Here is a 20484-nt window from a genome sequence, read left to right as displayed (position 1 = left end):
CAAAAACTCCACAAGAAATATTGGTGAAATCTGCTGTTTGTTTTGAATACGCATGGTTTTTATATAGAATTAGGGAAATCAAATTCTCTCTTAATCCACTTTGAAAGTGCTGGAGTCTGTTTCGCAAAGTTGAATGAGGGCAATATCTAATATACTTACTGTACACACACTGTGATAATTTTATTATCTGAGGGGGAAAAAAATTGACTAATGAAGAATAAGTGAACATTTTTTCAGCAGTCAAATTATAATGGCTTCCCTTGTGAATACTGTAGTGAATTATAGAGATTATGATTCTGTACAGTAAAGAGGGAGGGCTGAATACAAACAGACCTGTGACCCTATGTTTATGTATGTGCTGATGGCTTGATATGAATGAATCAATCATCAAAGAGCCTTTTGATCAAGACGCTCATTCCAGTTTAAGCAACGAATTAAGCTTCTAAACCAATCACCGGTTTGATCAGATTTGTTGACAGTTGGGAGTGGATGTTCGCTCATGTATATTCTCACCGAATCTCCCCTTGAAAGTTGTTGTCTTCTTTTTCCATCAAACGAAACCCATGCATTGCTTCGAGCATCATCTGGAATCTGTTTTCGTTTAAGAGAGATTTCTCAGCATTCCAAACAGCTTAACACATGTGGTCTTACTCATGGGCTTGGGTGGTTTAACTACTTAACAGCAAAAGAGTATAGCTCTACAGGTTTAAAAAGTACCAAGTTGTGGTTGTGTTTGAAGTCTTTACCTTTAACTCAAGTTTTGCAGAATCTGGAAGTATAACTGGTCTGAACGATAGGGAATGTGGGCAGATTGGAGTGAACAACATGCAAGGAACGTTTGGATGCACCTGCCATTTTCAGATTTTATAAATGTCAAATAGAAAAGGTTTTCACACTCATGGTCATTATTTTTGTATTATGAACAGCTATATAGTTCTCAGACATCCCAGAGAACTTCTTTTTTGGTATGCAATGCAGAGTTGAAAGTAACTCTTAAGTTGAATAACTAACCATGGAACCTCCTGCTGCTGTAGAATAAGCAGTACTTCCTGTAGGAGTGGCTACGATAACTCCATCACCTTGTACCTATAAAAGCATTTATTCGTCAACACACACGAGCAGGGAAATTAATCCATGCGGGGAAAGTTTTTACACAACCACTGAGATGTTCTCGTCTGTTTAAAGATTTTGTACAAACCTTCGTGATAAGACGGTCGTGCTCATAACATTCGATTTTAGAAAGGTATGGGTTGGATCCTCTATCAACAACAATCTCGTTCAGAACATCAAACACTTTACCAGGCATCGCTTTGCCTTTACGATAGATTTCACAACGAAGACGCATTCGAAGAGTTATATAAACCCCATCTAGTGTGTTATTCCCATGGATGACTCGTTTAAGGTCTTGCCTGAAGTCCTCAAACTACAAAGGAAATTAATATACGAAGGCTGTCAAAAAGAAAAAGAATACTTAGACATAGTTAAGAAATGGAATGTCAAAAGGCTTACTGGATGTGAAGTGAGAAATCCAAGGGACCCCAGATTAAATGAAACTACGGGAGGGACTGCTCCTTTGAACAAGTTTGATGCATGTAATATCACCCCATCTCCCCCTAAGCATGCCACAAAATCAACCCTTTCATGGAGATCGCTGATTTTCAAACAAAGCAAACAAAGCCAATCATAATTGTGCCATTGATGATTGATTGGTCACTGATGTCTACTTAACTATTTTTGTACCTCGTGTCCTGAATGTAAAAGGTCTGGACAAAGCCAAACCCTGGAATCCTGGCAAATACATCATGCACCTCAGGTTCCACCAGAACATTCATCTTCTCTTGGTGATACAAGAAAGATGCAGCCTAAACAAATTTGAAAGAACAATAACTTTTCATGGACTTCCTACATTTAAGGCAACCTTAATGCAAAACAAAGAAAACAGATTTTTTAGATTTAAAAAGTACAGCGTTTACCTCCTTAGCTTCCTCCATCAGTTCCAACCCGAGCTTCTTCAACAGTAAAACTGTTTTGGGGGTAGTTTTCCAAAGAAGCATCTGTTGTTGAGTACTTGGATGTGTGAAGGCTAGAGATGATTCTGTCACCTTTTCCCTTGTACAAGACACTCCATCAGTTCGGACCAAGAACATCTCTGCTTTCTTTCTCGACTGCACCCTTACTACTCCAGTGGCAGAAGCACACATATTTCCCTCAATAGCTCCAGCTTCATCATCACTGGAGTCTGAGGAAGAAGCACTATTGTTTCTCTGAGACTCTCGAACAGAATGGGAACCTACAGCGCGGCTTAAGTTATCACTAGAAGGCACAACTATAGGCTCTGCAGATAAGCCATTTCCCCTGTTGTAGGATATACTTTTTGTGTGATCAGAAGCATGCACATTTCCATTTGAAAACTTGCCATTGCCAAAATCTGAACTTTTCGAACTTGTAGGAAGAAGGGTCCCATTGGAGTTTCCTGTCTCTGCAAGTCCTCTTACGGAATCTGTATATAACATCTGATTTCCGTTTGTCACACCAGTATATGAAAATTGAGGAGTTGGCACTGTTCCCAATTTTTTGGAAGGATTACTAAGATAACCAGCAGGAGCAATACTTTTGCTCCTCAGGAATTTAGACATTTCTTTTCTCGAAAAAATATTGCCTGGTGGAACTTGAGATTTAAGAGGATCGCTCACCATATTAAAATCTGATGCAGATGTATCTTCCTCATTGCTTCCAGATTCTTTGTTCTGGTTTAAAGCAGATCTACTATCAACCTCGCTGATTTCAGAGACTTTATCAGTATGTTCATCAGGTACTCCCTTACCAGATACTACATTTAATCCAAGCTTAGTTTCAGAAACCTCCCGACGCTTTGACTCTTCTGAAACTGGAATTTCCTTCGTGATCGGACGTGTCATGTACTGCTTCCACCTAGAAACCATTGCTGACGTTCTCCAAACACCTTCTTTACTGTGAACGTATATCGGCCTTTTGCTGCTATCTGATACAATAGAAGCAAACAACTCGACCTGCTGAGCTTTAGGGGCCATCCTGACTTCAACTGGAATTTGCACCATTGTAATTTTCCCAAGGGAAATTGCATCATCAAGTGCTGCCTGATAAAATGTATCCTTGACGTTTTCAGCTCTCAGGTCAACAATTGTTTTAAATCCATTTTCGATCAACCACTTCAATCCTTCCTGGGTAACCTGTCCTCCCCTCCAAAAGGCAATCTCAGACTCGTAGGAATCAATATCCTCTTTCACATTTGGCGAGTAAATAGGGTCCCAATTAGCAAAAAGTGTTTGGCAAGGATAATTATCACTGCGTGGAAAACCTGCGTCATAGCAGACATTTTTAAGCTTCTGTAATTTCCTCCAGACAATGTCACTTCTTTCATCATCGGGAGTCAGGTAATTCTCGAGGGCAATGTGTAAGCTTTCACAACAGCGTTTCATTTCACCCCTGAAAACAGCAAGTGGTGGAAGCGATTCCTCTGCAACCCCAACATCATCCAAATCAAATGAATTCATAGAAGATGACCTCCCAGAGAGAATTTCTTTCCTTCCTTTGTTTAAAAGAGATAATATACAACCAAGCACTGATACAATTTTGTCCTCCAAAAGTGGTTTTTCTTCAGGTGAAAAATCATAAGGTACCCGACATTCACCAGTCACAGGGTTGCACAATGTTTCCATCAAAGCTCCATGTAGCCGCTCAGCTGATCTAAAAATCCTACAATATGCCTCGACCTCAGCAATGTCCCCTGGAACTGGACCAATCCAAGGCAGGTTTGATGTATCACGGGACTTCACAGCCTTAAATATCAAAGTGAATGAAGTCAGTCGACCAGTTCATAACAACAACAAAAAGAAGCACAAATCAATAATTTAGAGTACACCTAATGCATTTTAAAAAAAATGTGAAAACAGCTAATTTCCTTCGGAATACTATTAAATAACTCTGATCAGCAAATGATTCGATAATCTAAAGATCCTCAGAAATACAAAACCAGCTTCACAGCAGCCATAGTTGCAAAGGTGAATATAGAATTCTAAACTAAGAATATACTCGCAAACTCTTGTCTCTCTCGCTTAAGTAAATTGATCGAACAAGAAGACAAAGAAGGAAGTGGAAAGAAGAAGCAAGTAACCTGAGAATCCAAACCCAAATCGGGAGAAAAGGCCTCAGACAGCTGCGCTCTGATCACAAATCTCAAGCGGCGTTTAAACGGGATATCATTTCTCCGAAATCTGAACCCGAACGGAAGTAATCGTCCATCGGAACTCCAATCAACGGAGCAGTGAAGGCGGGAAGAGATTCCGGTGGCGGGAGAAAGCCGACTCATGACGACGAAGTGAGGAACGTGACAAGGGAAAGAGCATAGGAACATGAGAGAAACTCGAAAGCCGCTTCAGCTTAGTGGCGGATAATGTTGATATTTTGAGATCAAGTTTTGGAAGTTTGCAGGAATTTGGTGGACCTCGTGGATTCGTCCTCTTCATGGCCGAAGAGGTTCCAATTAAAACTTGTGCTTACCTTCCACTTTGATTGTGACTCGGTTGACACTTGAGCAATAGCGTGCACTCCACGCGCCCAAATCCTCTCAAGAGGAAACCTCAACACTCTGATTATTTTCTTCCATTTCTTCGTTTTACTACGTTATCGATGCACAAAATTTTATATAATCAGATAGTCTTCATTAAATTCTATCAAACAAATACGAATAGCTTCACCAGAGATTTTGAATTATTACATATGATATTGGATATTGACAAATGGTGACGTTACTACAACACTTGATAAGATTTTGAGATATGTTAACTGAAAAATTTAACATGATACAGACGTATATATGAAATAATATTACCAATCAATCTACAATATAAATAATATGTGAAAAGTATCCATACGATTACAATGATACAATAGAAGGTTTCACAGGGACAAAATAAGAATCCATTATTGATCATAACAAACAACAAGGGAAATAGAAAACACTACTCAAAGAACAAAGGACACTCTCTTCAAAAAAGAATCCTTAAAAGAAAAAAAAAATAAAAAAAAATGGCAAAACACTATTATATATTAACAATAAAAAATGAAGCAAGCAAAGGGGAGACCACATAAATGAAGGAAGATACATATAACTCTTCGACTGGTAAACTCAAACTATATAAAAAAAAAAAAGCAGCAATGTATATGATATGTGGATCATATTCATGTCACACGTGGGCTTTGGGGCTAGAAGGCATTCCAATGATCAGAACTCCGTGGCGTCTCTGCTGAACTTGTCGTTGTTTTGAATGGTCCTGTAGAACCGAAAGGGTCATGGTCATCGAACCCAAACCCATGACTGTAATCAGAGTCTCTTGTGCTTCCGATCGAGTCGAATCTCGTCAATGAGGCTTTAGGTGTCTCGGATGCATTGTTGTTGCTAGAGGAATCAAAGCTTTGTGCATTGAAGGAATCATATCTTTGATAGTTGAAGGAATCAAACCTGGATGCAAACGGGTCAGGCTCGCTTGTGCTGCGCATCGAGTCTGTGCGTGATAGAGAGAAAGCATCGTTGTTGTTGCTGTTGAATGAATCAAAGCGGGAGAAGCTGTTGGAAGAGAAGTCATCATGTGCGGGTGTACTTGGAACAGAGTCAAACATAAAGGGGCTTCTTCCTGGGAACAAGTTGTCTGAACGAGGAGTCTCTGATGCAAATGGCTTCCCACCAAAATCAGACGTGCTATAAGCAGGAGTGCTCGGAACAGAGTCATCAAAAAAGGATTTCTTCTCGGCAAACAAGTTGCCTGGATAAGCAGGAGTACTTGGGACAGAGTCATCAAAGAAGGATTTCTTCTCAGCAAACAAGTTGCCTGGATAAGCTGGAGTGCTCGGGACAGAGTCATCAAAGAACGATTTCTGGCCTGCGTAAGAGGCATTGTTTGTGGCTGGAGTGCCCGGAACTGAATCAGCAAACAAAGAAGGTTTTGCAGGGGAAACATCGCTTGCATTTGCCGGTGGGCTTGGGACGGAATCTGAAAATATAGACAACTTAGGAGGGAGGAAGTCATTTGAAATGGTCGAACCAGTTTTTATAGGCTTAATACTGAAGTCATCAAATCCAAATCCAAAGCCAAAACCACTGTCATACTTCTCATGATCCTTGTCCTGCTTAAAACATAACAAAAAACAGTACCATAAATTAACGAGTCTTTCCTGTAGATATTTAAGATATATATATATATTATCGAACGCAACAAACCCCAAACTTCAGGGTGCGCAAAATGGTTTACCTTTCCGTTGTCAGGGTTGAAGCTTGAAACTGAATCTGTCTCGTCGTGAGAGTCATAATTCACAGTTTTTCCAGCAGAAGCAGTAGATTCACCATCATCATGGCCATTTTCACTGGAAAATTAACATAGATAATGTAATTTTTTTGAGATTCTGCTCTGTAGGACCATATTATACCCTATACAGCAGTACTTTTCACGGGAACATGAATTCCACAGCTAAGAAGGATGCAATCCAAAACACAATAGGACTAGCACAAAAAACATACCTCCTCGTATCTTTAGTTCTGGGTGATCCGTTTTTATCTCTGGCACTAGCATCAGATGCTTTACCCTCTGACTGCTCAGATGTTGGTTCTTTCTCAGAAGCCTCTTCACCACTGCTTTGCTTTTTCCCCGTTTTAGAGTCAGCACCTGAGTATAAAGCATCTTCACCTTCTTTTGAAGAGCCAGTAACTTCTTTCTTCCACGCTGATGATTTTTCCTTTGGTGGGGCTATGACATTTTGGATATCAAGTGTAAGTTCCTTGACAAAGGTAAACCCTGGAAGTGAAGAGAAAATAGGATATAAGGGTTCAACTGCAAAATCCATAAACCTATTTGGGGGATAGGTCACTCAAAAATATACATATATATAAAGACTCAAGATAATATTATCTAAAGCCATGCTTCCACACTAATCTCATCTGACAACAATCTTAATAGAAACAGCAAGTATACCTTCCTCCTCTAGCTTATCCCAATCTTCATCCCAATCAGCAGCAACTTCCTGGATTCCAGGCTGCCAACCTGTAAGAGAGGAAATTCCATAAATATAAACCCAGGAATACATTACACTACATATATACAGTTGTACAGGTAGAAGTTCTTCTGTCAATTAGCCAAAAAAAAACCCCAAATATACTGAGTTTACTTTAGTACATAAGCGTCAACTTTTAATCAAAAATTTATACAAGAATATTTCTAGGTTCTAGAGTTAAACAGCAAAAGGTATGGTAAACCAACTCCTGCCACTGATCACAAGAATATAGTACTAAACGTGATTTTATAACCAGAGAGGAGAAGGGGTAAATCTATACCAAAAGGAAGCTCAACCAGAGAAGTGGGTTTCCCACGTACTCCATATTGTTTGCAGCGCTCATTCAAATTTTTAATCAGTCCCTCAAGGCCTGATTGGATGTGTTCAGTGCGCTCCTACAAGACAATCTTCAGCAAAACAACTATGAATCACATTCAATCAACCAGCTAGCACGTGTGCCTTACCTTAACAACAGCATCATCAAGTTTGCCCTCTTCAAATTTGACTATTGCCTGGTACAATTCCATTTTCTTTTCCTGCAATATTAAGGAAGGTTTATCATTATTTTTGAAGGAGACATCCAACTTGCAGACAATTAAAGTAAGCCATGCTCCTAGGATAATACTTCTCAACTACCTGTATGTCACGGAATGTGGCCTCTTCAATTGTCAATTTAGAGCCTACATTGCCAGACTGCTTGTATTTCTCCTCGTATTTTTTTGCTAGAGATTCAAGCTGGAATACATGTTGATTTGTAAGATAAACAAAGTTGATATCTAATACCATCATAAAAGAGGCTAGGCTACAGTATATGTATACCTCACGTTTATCACCCGAGACTCTCTCCGTGATTTCGTTGTATCGGTTGTCACATCTGCTTTTGTATAAAACCTAGAACCACGGAACCAAAGGGAAAAGGTTAGAGAAACAAACTGATTGTTAGTATGTAGGAGGAACCAGAAGACAATTACATCCCTAGAACCTGTAAGATTATTTCCAAAAATGCCAGATCCAACACACACATATATACAATCATAATTCGAGCAAGCTGAAGAAGCAGAGATACTTACAAGTTCTTGCATCTTAGAACGGAAGAAATCAATTTTCTGCTTAGAATCAGCTATTTCTTTTTCGAGTTCATCCACCTAAACACCACAACACAAGATTAACAAAAATGAAAGGCGGTCATAGAAGTTTTTAAGTTACGCAAGTAAATATTATGAATAACTGATCAATCATGGCAAAGGTACAGAGTATATGTGATAGAGAAGGGAAACTCAAACCAGGATTAGAAACAAATAAATTATTCATAGTTCTCAATAGGGGAATAAGGATATCTTCAGATAGAAAAATTCCAAAAAAAAGCTCACGATAACCAACGGAATTCACCACATTAACAAATTAAAATAAGAGAGAAACCAGAGAGTGCCTTTTTATCAACAGCAGTTGCTTCTTCAAACTTCGAGTTGAGCGAATCCTGCTCCTCTTTGCTTAGTTGATTCACCAGCTGTTTTTCCAACTCAGGCATTTTACGTTTTGGCTGAGTAGGCTCGACCATTCCATCACTAGAAGATAAAGGAACTGGCCTCGGAGGCTTTCCTTTGGGACCAGCTGGTGGCCTCAAGGCCCCAGGATGTTGTTGCTGTTGGAAACCTACAATATTGGTACATAAATGAATTAGCCCAGTTTAGAAAGAAAAAAAAGGCAAGTAATACAGTATGTGCAATCAAATACCATGTGGATGTCCCCAGGATGCATTGCCATGCGGTGCCATAGATTGACCAGGAGAGGTAAACATGCTCTCACTATGTATTATAGAGCTTGGGAACACTGGCGGAAGAGGTCGGCCCTCTCTGTAACGCTCCATAAGATAGACCGCAATACAGAACTCCCGCAAGGAGAGCATGCTGTCATTATCTTGATCAGATAAATCCCATACCTGCCTCAAAGCCTCTGTAACACCAGGACCAGCATGAGCACATCAAACATTCCTCAAAATTCCCCATGGAGAAGTCAATAAATTGTGCTAGAGGAACATATAATCTCTATCAACATATAATTTAGTCTACACGAGGACCATAAGATGAAATACTCAAGATGAACCAGAAACAGCGGTAAATCAATATCCAAACATATATTCAGAAGTGCCACTAAATTATAATCCCCAGTTCACCATTGTATCAAGCTCAAATTGAAACTAAACCACTGTGAGCGGAGAACGCAACGAAAAAGTAAGTGTAGCCTACCTCTTGGAAGCCTCCAACTTAAGAACAGATTTCGAGCCTGGTTCCCTGTGACCTTTCCGTCCTTATCAGTGTCAACTTGCACAAAAACCTTGGTATATTTCTGGACATCTGCTGGAGTCATTTTCGGCCAAGGGGGTTGGGAATGGACCTGGGGAGGTGGTTGTTGTTGGGGGTGAGGCTGGGGTGGACGCTGGGTAAATTGACTGGAAGCTGAAATTCCAACTCCAACAGTAGAGCCAGGTGGACCAGAAGCCACCGCACCTGAGGGAGCATATGGTTGCCCTGATTTTCCAGTAAGCTGATTCTGAACACCAACAGCATGCTGGCTCAATGAACCCTGTTGTGAGATTGAACTTTGTCTAGCTACAGACTGTGTGATTTCAGGGGCTTTGACAGTTCCAGCAGGAACAGATGAGATCCCCATTGTTAATTCAGTTCCCGTAGTATGTTGTTTTGGCTGCGTGGAAGTAACTGAAAAGACATCTCCGAAAAGTGAGTCAGAGGCAAACCCATTTCCTGATGCAGCCAGTTCCTTGGGATCCTTGGCCACCAATTTATTGGATGGAAAATCTGACACAACAGCACCAGAAGTAGAAGATGATTCGTGTGGCTTGTGCACAGGCGGTGATTCTTGGGGTCTGGCTGTTGTAGAGCTTATTATTGCAGGTGTCATAGTTGGTTTTGGCATCTGGTTGGCAGTAGAATTAGGTGCTGTCAAACCATATGTACTCTGACTTGGAGGAATTTGAGAATTTACGTTCCCGGACGGGGCAACATTTCTACCACTGAGCCAATCAGATGGCATAGGTTGATTTGCAGGACGAGGTGCATTAGTCCCTCCAGGTGGCATTCCCTGGCTTTGAAAGTTTTGCGGTGGCTGGTATGGAGGCTGCCCAGTAAACTGGTTTGCCTGGCCTGGGACTACCTGTTGGTTACTGGCGGCTATAGTTCCACCCATTTGAGGCCCTCTCATACTAGCCGCTACTGATGGGATTGATGTAACTCCCTGAGCTTGTGTAGCGGGTACTACTCCCCTGGGCTGTGGTGAGGGTGTTGCAGCAAGATTTATTTTGGGAGCAGGGATATTGGCTGCAGCAGGACTATAAATTGCAGCTTTTACTATCTCAGGAGTCAACTCTCGTCTACTTTGTGCCACTGTTACCAACTTTAAAGCATTATAAAACTCTGCTCGGCCAAGGTAGCCAGCTTTTTTTGAATCTGCATAGGACCATACCTACAAGAGATTAAAACAAGGTCAGCATTATCAATCCAACTAATAATTGTATAATAGGCACTCAGAAAAAGCTTATATCCGAATTAATCTGGAGATGTTATCTACAGACCAAAAACGCATGTTAAAATTCAAATATGCAGAATATCCTCATTACATGCAATATTCTTGGCCCATGCACGGTAGAGACAAGTAGAAACATGTAGATTACTCCCCTATTTTTCATTCAAATTTCACTATCCAATTGAAAGAAAAAGAAAACATAAACTAATCATATCTGCATAAATACAATGCCTGATCTGAGTGCAGCTCAATTCGTATCCCCAGATGTGCCAACTGATAATAGTACAGTGACTAGAACATTATTTTAGCGTTCTAAGCTCAGAATATGACAAGATCGAAGAGGAGATTCTCCATTCGAATCACATCAACTAGAGTACAAGCTCCAGACTGAAAAGAGAGGTCCTATTCACCATCCGGCAAAGAACAAATTTGACAAAATACGTCACATTCACTACCAAATATCCCACAGATCAAAGATCCAATTCAAAACATATAGGAATTAAAAGTATTCTCCACCGTTTCTCAATAATACAAACAAAAATGCAACCGAAAGAAGGAGATAGATGCAGATTTCGAGGAAGAACCTGAGCAAGGACGTGTTTAGGCAAATTCGAGCCTTGGAAGAAAGCGACAGCTTCAGCTCCACTGATATGACCATCTCCATCCAAATCTGCCCTCCTGAAATACGTATCGAACAGATCCTGGCCTCCCGTCGGCCTTGGCGCTGCCATTTCTAAGGATGATCCGAAATCTAGCAGCAAAGACAGTGTCCAGAAGTTTTCCGAACACGATCCGAATCACCGCATACGAAGATGCGTAAGAAAAACCCTAAATCATAAGGCTGCCAAATGGGAGCGCAAATCGTAGATCAGTAGGAGAGAGAGACCACAACGTCGATTTCAGGATTGAAATGGGATCGGCAAAGAGAGCGACGACGGCGACGAGAAGAGTAGTATAACAGAGGTCGATGATGATTCTCCGACAGAGAAACAATTTCAATTCCCGGGATTTGAGATTGAAACCGGTACAGCTAGCGATGGAAGAAGAGACGATTTTTGGGAAAGTTAAAAAAAAAAAAAAAAAAAATGTTTATTCAATACAATACAAATCGTATAAGAACCTCGAGATGCATATAATAATAATACGGACACAGGACAGTATCATCTAAAATAAATAAATAATTTTCCTACAACTTTTTTTTTTTCTGTCTTGATATTAATAATCAAATTGTTAATTTGGTTACGAAACTTCCAACAGTTATAAGGAATTAGAAATCAATTATATGAAGTAATGATTTGTATTTTATACTCCCTGTGAAAGGACTTTTTTTTTTAGTAATATATTATTTCCTATTTAAATTGATCATTTATTCATAATTTGTGGCAAATGGATTCATGTATAAAACCATTTTTTTTTATAATGTTAGTCATTTGATGTTCATCAATTTTACATTATCGATTAATGTCCCGCATCTAGTTTTCAACTATGTTTACCCAAAAATCTTCGGTTGTAAAAGCTGCTCGAAAGATCATTAATTTTTATACATTAGACTTAAGACTTCATAAAAAGGGCAAGTGAGTAACTTAATTTGGAGACAAACTATAATACAGACAACTTTATAAGCCATGCTTTTGTAGCTAAAAACCAAGCATCGGCATAGCCAGGGCCTATGCCGTGCCACCTGAAATTGGAAGAGAAGGAAGAGAGGCCGGAGGTTATTGTCTCCGGCGTTTCTATGTGTTTACGAGCTCCTTCGTGAATCAGGAGGTCAACTTGGCAAGTTCAGGTCCGGAGTTGCTTGTGGGATGTTCAGATTCTGAGTACCTGGGATAACACGTGTCTGTGAATGTTCCGGTTTCTTCAGGGCAAGAACGACTTGTTTCTCTGCCATTATAGCATCTGTCTTTCTCTTGACCACTCTTGTTTCATCTGCAGGATTAATAGAGCTTGAGCTTCCCTTTAGCTTCTCATGCTGCTGATTTGATCTGTCAACCATAGTTTGACTGGTGACCACCGAAGTGCTGGTTGTGTTTGGATCTACAGTCATTTTCTCTCCACTCTGTTGTCTCTGAGCCACTGATTCCGTGTTGGGCTGAGCAGTCCACTCTATTTTTGGTACCAACTGCTTCCTGCTCTTCTTCATCTTTGTTTGATCCTTTAATGAAGCAGAAAATAATCAGGCAAAGTAAATTGAGAGAATGCCAATGCGATGAGGTCAACTAAGAAAATTCTTTTTAAGTACCATCTCCTTCCCAAGGTTCCCGTACAATGCTTTTTGCCTCTCTTTTGCCCGGCAAATTGCACGCTTGATCCCATGATTATCCATTAATCTATTTGGCCAGAGTTCAGCCAGCTGGAACACCATTACACCCAAAAAATTATTCATGAAGTTCTAACAAACAACCTTGAAGTTTAGGCTAGGTCTAAGCAATAAAACCAGAGTACAAAAACATTCGTAAACAGGAAAGAGCTTACATTAACATACAGCTTTCTTATTTGTGGACCTTGATCTTCATCCAGTCCCTAGTATACCAAAAAACAACAAAACCGTTTTGAGTTTAATTTTGGGTCTAAATGAATTGGCTTGGCAGAATATCGAAAGTAAATCATAATTACTTCAATAAAGATGTCATATAGATCACACAATTTATCCTCCAATGCCGCATCCATGACAAACTTCTTCAAAGATGGCTTTTCTACAGAGTCCTGAAAATCGTCTGATGTTCCAGTTTCTGGTCTAGTTGTCTGTCCCAAAAAAAAAACATGATAGTGCAAGTTATATCACAGGTGCCTCAACATATTTATAGGAAGGAAATAGGCTACAAAGAGCGGATTGACCACAGAAAGCAGAAGAATGAAAAGTTTAATCCAGGGGAAACCATTATCACATATCAGAGAGAACTCCAGATACATAGAAATTAATGCCACTTCCGAGACTCTAATAAAGCCATGGATGAAAGAATTCCAATTATACAGCTTAAAATTAGAAAAGATAGAGAACCTGTGATTCCATCAAAGAAACTTTCGTTCTTATCATATCAAGAACTTCATTGTTGATTCGCTGGAACCTATTATCTTTTTCTCGGTTTGCAGAATCACCCATATCAATCATGATTTTCAAGTTCCTCTGCAACAATAAGGATTATGGAAAGTAAATTAACTTCTCTAAATAACCCATATTTTGTTTCCTTACTTAATAGAAGAATTTTCAACTGGAACCTTAACAAATCTAACTATATAACACCTTGAAGAAAATCCTAACAAGTCCGCTTCTGTAACAAACACACTTGGATACAAGAGACAGAAGAAATTACCTTAAGTGACCTAAGCTGGATTAGGTGACCGACAATGCTCATGAGACGGTTGACTAACTCTGCCGAAAATTTTCCCTGGCTGGCCTGCATCCACAAAAGCATTCTAGTTTTTTCTCATACCATTTCAAGTATCAAACAAAGTGAGAAGAACAAATAGAAAAACTCAGTACCGCAATCCTAGCAACTTTAGCAAGTTTCAATTTTACATCTCTTGGCAATCTCCTCTTAACTGCCTGGGATGAGGTATCAGCTTCTTGATTCTCAGTGATAGCAGGAGGCCTTGCTGTTTATAATAAACAAACTACTGTAAGTTGAAATAGCCAAGTTCTATTTTAGTTGGTCATCCACCTGAAACATATTAAAACTCACATTCCGCGACCACCTTCTCCAATTCTCTTATGGCTTTCTCGAGGATCGAGGTTTTAGACTTCACATTAGAACCATCTTTTTTCTGAGTAGAAACAAGTTATCACAACATTACAAAGCGAATCTGATGTAAACTTTGTGGTTAAAAAATTGCCTAGAAGGATTAAACAGAAAAATCTCCCAGAGCCCAGATGGAAACTAAAGAAAGATAACTACTACAGAAACCGTAAATGGATGCCAGCCAGATAACGTGGTGCATAAATACCATCTAATATGCAATAATAGACCATTATTGAGTCACGGAGATTAAAGCAATCATTTTGGGATGTAATAGATGACAGCCCCCCAAAATTACACATGCAACCTCCAAGCCAGACCAACTAACTGATTGAATTTGATGTAATTATAGACGCAGTTTGAATGTACTTACAGACGCTTGACTAGATTGTCTGCTTCCCATTGCATTTGCTAGTTCATGCACACCATTGTTTTCTTTCTGGCGAACTATTGTTGCCTCTGCAGAAACATTGGGTAGAAATTTTCCTGGAAGGGACTTAGATTGTTGATGTAAGCCTTTGTTGCTGTATTTTTGTTGAAGGGCACTAGAGGATCCAGTTTCCTTTGACTTGTGAGTTGTGTCCTTCTTACTCAGATAGTTTGCTCTATCAGGATGCTTGACATTATCCAGAGATAATGAAGTATTTGCATCTTGCGCTCCAAAAGGCAAAGATGACTCCTGTGTTTTCCTTGCAACATTATACTTTCTCTTCAAAGAGGATCCAGAAGCAATTGACTGATCCTGAACTTCCCCATTCGCATAATCAGTCATCGGATACAAACTCCGAAACAAATAAGTAATATCTGCAAAATTTGATGCTACCTTTTGCCTAGCTGTTATGGACAACTTGGTGTGTTTATCAGATACGTCAACAGCATCACCAGAAATTTTTGTGGAATCTTTGCGTCGCCTTTTTTTGGGTTGCTGGTTAGATGTTGTCGAAGGTTCTCTGTTGTAAAAAAAGAGTTGGAGATCACTTGTAGATGAAATATAGCATGTTTAGGTGAAATTGAGAAAAACTCGTATACTATCAAATTAAGAACCTACATCTATATGAACCATACTAGTCACACTATATAGACAACAGCTTAGGCAGTGGCAGTAACTAGTAAGACTGCCAACCATATTCTACCATTAAGAGAGACTGCATATATCCAGATACGACGGAAAAGGGAGATGACATTTAATGTTGTTTTCAAATACTCAAGACACATTGTCGATTCTAAACATGATTGAGTAAATTGAAAGTGACAGCCACCACAGATTTATGAGACGTCAGATAATGAAAAGAGGGAAGAAACTCACATCCGCTCTAACTTTCCTCTATTGACATAAAATCCATCATGTTTAACAGCTGAATTATCAACTTCAAAATACTCATCCTGCCAGGAGTAGAGTGAGAAAACAAAGAAATGATGTCTCAGCTGTCAGAAAAACACGTTGCGCGCATAAAAACATATGAAGATATCAACACTAACCAGTTCGGCATCATCGATAAATGAATCTTCAGTGTCATACTCATCATCGTCAGGAGCACCGTCTAATTCTTCCCCATCACTGCTATCATTTCCCTGAGAGTAATATTCTGAAGTAAGCATACACTATTTAGAGATATGTGACTACAACAGTGCTAATGCATGGTATGCAAAATGTTGGTAGATGTAAGAAATCAAACACATCACAGCCTACCTATAAATTAAAGCGTTAATAAGTTGAAACAAAACTTAGCATACCTTATAAAGCCTTTCTATCTTCTCAATAACCGCGTTGAATCGATTAGAATGAGGTTGATCATTCGTTTCAATTTCTGCAGGCTGTCCCTACAATGGATATAGAAATACAGCTGTTGACAATGGTTTGAAACCATATTGTATAAATAAGAAGAATGAACTGTGAGAAGCCGCAAGCATATTCTACCTTCTTGAAATTAAAATCCACTATTTTATGCTTGAACTGCCTAGTTCTGCTACTTGAGCTTTCTCTATATTCTTAACTCATACATCTATAGTTCCCATTGCACTAACTAAACCAAATTCCTTTCGAGATCAAGTAGAATTGATGGCATATTCACGTTGATATCAATGAAGTTCGCATAAAGTAGCTAGCAATTAGACAAGAAGACAAAGATCATAGATCAAGTTGCAGACATTCGTCATTTAAGGAGTTTGCTAATTGAACTCTAGACACTGGACGTGAGAGAGCAATGACAACATAATTCCTCCTACCCCATATCCATTTCAAGCAGTTTCCCCAACAAACAAATCTAAAAATCGGTAAAATAGTAAAGCTCCTGGATTAAACCCTAACAAGAATATGAGCTCCCCCCACAAACAAGACAATGCTTAATCCGATAGCGGTAAACGAAACTCGCACACAAATGCATACACATATATATACGAGTACTATTCCGTGCAACATCAAACTCACCGGTCCAATTCGAGACTCGAGGTTAGGGTTAGCATTAGGAGGCGGATCGGGAACCGAAGCTGATGAACCATTGACCTTACTAGCATCTCTCATAAGCTTCTTCCACGATACATACGTCGTATCCCCTGGGCGTAGCTCCACCTTAAGTAATTTCCGATCACCGGCGGTCAAAACATTCGGCGATGCTCTCAACGATTCGCCGCCAATAGTAACCCCACTCGTCTCCTTCATTTCCGACATTAACAATTCGGGTCGGGTCAGTGATCGAGTATTTACTGAAACCCCGAATTCGAGACGGCACGATCTGAATACCAATCAAGAGAGTTGGATTGGCCGAATCGATTTAGAGACTCGAAATACTGAAAACTGAGAGATGAAGAAAGTTGCGCGGGATACCAAAAATGACGCTCTTATTATTTTCCTTTATTCATTTTTTGTTGTTTTATTATATAATTTTAGTTTATTTGTATTATTCTGAAAATATCTAATCCTGTGAGCTATTTACAACACTCTGTGAGGCTTTATCCGCTTCCCATGGCGTCTTCCGCCGCTTCTCCTTCCTTATCTCTACTCTCATTCACCTTGAAACCACCGTCTCCCTCCTCCACGCAGCGGCAATTTGCGTCATTCAGAAACGACAATTGTTTCGCGCCTCTAACACTCAAATCCCGCCGCGGCCGTGGTATTATCGTAAAAGTAGACGACGTCGATGGTGATGGAGGTGGACAAGACGAGTACGACATAGATGATGAGGAGGTGGAGGAAGTGGACAACAAGAAGGACTATGACGTCGAGTACGACCCCTTGGCCGCCGCGATAGCCGCTGCAGGCGGTGGTGGTGATGGAGATATCGCTTTTGTGCAGAGCAAGAGCTTTATATCGACACAAGGATGGGACTCGGAGATGGTGGTGGATTACCGGATAAACGAAGACGAGTTCCATAAAATCAGCTTAATGGACTGTGATTTCTTTATCAGAAAACCTCCTGATCCAGATAACGATGTTTACGACTTCAGGGAGGTGAGTGAGTTCAATGTTTCAAATTGCTCATTTCTTCAATTTCTCTAGTGTCTGTGTCCATTTTTCCAACTTTACACTGCGTTTTGTTTGTGGGTGCAGATGTATGTTACTCCTCCGGATACAGATATTTACTCGATTCCGAGAGTTCTTGCTCCAATGCCTCAAAAGGTCAGTCATTTATCCTTACCAGTTATTGTTTTTGTAATGCTTATGCTTTGTTCTGGGACTTTCTTTCGTTCACCAAAGATGAATGTTTTTCTTATTGTGCTCAATTGCTAAATCATCCCGTTCTTCATTCTACCTGTTGGTAATTTTATAAAATATGTTATCTTTTCTACACAGAGCTGTACAAGTTTGCTATTATCTTGTAGACTGAAAGTTTGAACTAATAAACTCAAAAAAGTGTTGTAAATGGTAATGGCTTTTGCCATCACTTACTCATTAGTGTGATCAGAAACCCAGAATGTGGCAGCTGAGTGTTGTTTAACCACTTTCCCTATTATTCTGGCCAGTTTTTTATACTTTCTGCATTGATGTTTGTGCATGTTTTACATCCAAGGTTATCTATCAGTAATTTGGTTTGGTGCTAATAGTGGCTGGATTAATTATGTTACAATGCAGTATATTCGATGTGCAATGAGTGACTATGGATGTTACAATGTCACTGAACCACCTATTGATGCTCCCAGAGATCCACTGTACAAATCTGAGAGGGAGATATCCAAGGTACATTTGGACCATGCCCCATACATTGATGTTAAAACCATTCAGGTCTTTGATGCAGGGGCTCTTGAGCAACATTTTTCAACAAGGAATTTTTGATTTGGCAAAAGATTTTGAGATCACACCAGGAAATATGTTATATAGCTCATTAAGGGTGACATCAACACGAAAGCACTTAGTTTAGTTTAGTAGTTACAGTTTCTGTGAACTTGTCTTCAACATGTTTATTCATTATGCAGGTTTTCTTGACAAAGCATTACCGGAACAGAAGAACAAACGACCCAGAATTTGTGCTAGACCTTGAAGAGATATATGTTATTGATTCCAAGACAAAGTCAATCACCAGAGCCAGAGTTCTGGTATGAGCGATTTGTACCTTCCAATTTATTTAAGTATTTTTAACAAGTTCTCATTCCGAGTCCGAGCACAGACCTCAACCTTAAACCATAACCAATTGGGGTGTTTTGATGTTTTTTGACATATTCCCTTAGCCGAATATGCTGCATGCTATTACACTAATACAATGCTGGTTTACATTGGTGCTATATATGCCTCTAGTTCTGAATCATATAGCTTGAGTTATGAGCTCTTAAATCATTGTACATAGCTTGAAGCTGTGAAGACAGTCTTCCTTCCCATGTTAAGGTTTAAGATTGTTACAGGTGACTGTCCCGGGAGGAAGAAAAAGGGATAGGAAGGATGACTTGCTAGTGATACGCGATAATGGAACCTCCTTTAAAATCATACACGCGGTAGCTTTTCCATTTCCACATCCTTTTTCCCTGGCAGTCATTTGTATTCCTGCAGCTAAGCTTTTACTCATGACTCATCCTCTCTGTTTATTGATTTTGCTTCTTCCAGGGGGAAAGAGATGATCCAACAACGGTAATAGAAAGGGAAGAGTGGACCAAGACCCGAGAAGATATGGAGAAACATCTCAGAAAGCTACGAGACTTCAGTGTCTCGAATTGGTTCTAAAAAATCCCAAGAGACGATCATAAAAAATCTTCCCGGGATGGAATATGAGCAGGTGATGTTAATCAATGATACGATGGAGGGTCAAAGATGTGTTGCTCCAGGGTAGACAATATTTTTGACCTCAGTTTACTTCACTAGCAACAGAGATGAATGCGTTACTAGATGATATGGGCTTAGGCTCTAGAAAGTATGTGTAGATGCAACAGTTGGATGGACTAACATTCGATGACTAGAGAAGCTAGCTTATTTTGCAAACTTTTATTAGGTGTTTAATTCAAGTTTTGAATTGATTATGATGTGGTTTTTGGTGTTACTCTTGTGAGGAGATATTTTCATATTCGAGATTGGAACAAAGTAATTGTAAGTGGGATGGTGGTGTGATAAACACTACCGAGTCACTGACGCAGCATTGCTATTGGATTGTAGCCAGCGTGTCGTTTTTTGAGATAAAAATCTTACTAAAACGGCAGGTATTTTCTAACACTTTATAACATGACATCAAAAGCGACACGTGTACTGGTATAATGTTTGGTCGATTGGATTTTCACGTGAGTGGGACGACATTTGTCAACGTCGCCGACAGTGTAGTAATGGTTTTGTGGGTGGTTCCATCGGCCCATTCTGTGACCACCGAACATTAACTTCCCTATTCAGATTTTTTGTTTTCCCTTCAACAAATTTATATTTAGAGACAAGATTATAATAATTACTTCGAATGATACGTAAACAAAACAGAAGTACACAAAGTCACCTACGGTCCCGTGATCGATTTAAGGATTTCATTAGGTTGTTATACAATAGTTGCGAACCATGAATGTGTTCAACATTATGTAATGAAATCTTGGTTCTAAACAAATTCGATTCAGTCGAAGGATTTAGGCACGTTATAATCCAAGTCAACTAAAATTTGAAAATAATGAATGTATTCATACATTCATTGAACTATGTACATGCTACTATAGGCAGGTTGGAACA

The 20484-nt window shown here is 39.5% G+C and overlaps 4 protein-coding genes across 5 annotated transcripts; 1 reads left to right on the top strand and 3 right to left on the bottom strand.

The window, feature by feature from the left end:
* Positions 1 to 152: 152 nt before the first annotated feature.
* On the bottom strand, positions 153 to 4584 carry LOC17898179 (NAD kinase 2, chloroplastic). Its single transcript, XM_006303832.2, has 8 exons — positions 4154 to 4584; positions 1974 to 3818; positions 1741 to 1862; positions 1510 to 1651; positions 1199 to 1423; positions 1012 to 1086; positions 747 to 848; positions 153 to 591 (listed from the first exon to the last, which is right to left on the bottom strand). Exons 1-8 carry the CDS (start codon positions 4391 to 4393, stop codon positions 388 to 390), a joined length of 2955 nt encoding a protein of 984 aa, XP_006303894.1. The 5' UTR covers positions 4394 to 4584; the 3' UTR covers positions 153 to 387.
* A 272-nt stretch (positions 4585 to 4856) lies between these two features.
* On the bottom strand, positions 4857 to 11693 carry LOC17897384 (epidermal growth factor receptor substrate 15-like 1). The gene is made up of 13 exons (XM_023788975.1): positions 11208 to 11693; positions 9330 to 10563; positions 8818 to 9036; positions 8513 to 8736; positions 8154 to 8228; positions 7903 to 7974; positions 7720 to 7818; positions 7548 to 7619; positions 7364 to 7478; positions 7005 to 7073; positions 6554 to 6827; positions 6288 to 6399; positions 4857 to 6162 (listed from the first exon to the last, which is right to left on the bottom strand). The coding sequence occupies exons 1-13, from the start codon at positions 11352 to 11354 to the stop codon at positions 5245 to 5247; spliced, it is 3630 nt and encodes a 1209-aa protein (XP_023644743.1). The 5' UTR covers positions 11355 to 11693; the 3' UTR covers positions 4857 to 5244.
* A 437-nt stretch (positions 11694 to 12130) lies between these two features.
* LOC17898675 (ubinuclein-1) lies at positions 12131 to 17200 on the bottom strand. Of its 2 annotated transcripts, none has more exons than XM_006306852.2 (14): positions 16789 to 17200; positions 16095 to 16181; positions 15840 to 15932; positions 15667 to 15743; positions 15184 to 15310; positions 14734 to 15102; positions 14307 to 14388; positions 14108 to 14220; positions 13938 to 14021; positions 13625 to 13750; positions 13240 to 13368; positions 13099 to 13146; positions 12866 to 12976; positions 12131 to 12778 (listed from the first exon to the last, which is right to left on the bottom strand). In XM_006306852.2, the coding sequence occupies exons 1-14, from the start codon at positions 17026 to 17028 to the stop codon at positions 12392 to 12394; spliced, it is 2073 nt and encodes a 690-aa protein (XP_006306914.1). In that variant the 5' UTR covers positions 17029 to 17200; the 3' UTR covers positions 12131 to 12391. The 2 variants fall into 2 exon arrangements, with proteins under 2 accessions (XP_006306914.1, XP_023645079.1); XM_023789311.1 differs by having other exon boundaries at positions 16095 to 16175.
* An 89-nt stretch (positions 17201 to 17289) lies between these two features.
* Positions 17290 to 19924, top strand: LOC17900220. Its single transcript, XM_006305275.2, has 6 exons — positions 17290 to 17808; positions 17908 to 17976; positions 18430 to 18534; positions 18771 to 18890; positions 19194 to 19283; positions 19393 to 19924. The coding sequence occupies exons 1-6, from the start codon at positions 17323 to 17325 to the stop codon at positions 19507 to 19509; spliced, it is 987 nt and encodes a 328-aa protein (XP_006305337.1). The 5' UTR covers positions 17290 to 17322; the 3' UTR covers positions 19510 to 19924.
* The last annotated feature ends 560 nt before the right edge of the window (positions 19925 to 20484 follow it).

This window comes from Capsella rubella, unplaced genomic scaffold, assembly GCF_000375325.1.
Source record: "Capsella rubella cultivar Monte Gargano unplaced genomic scaffold, Caprub1_0 scaffold_1, whole genome shotgun sequence".
Taxonomy (NCBI): domain Eukaryota; kingdom Viridiplantae; phylum Streptophyta; class Magnoliopsida; order Brassicales; family Brassicaceae; genus Capsella; species Capsella rubella.
The sequence above is the reverse complement of the archived record's forward strand: the minus strand, read 5'-3'. Positions and strand labels throughout refer to the sequence as shown.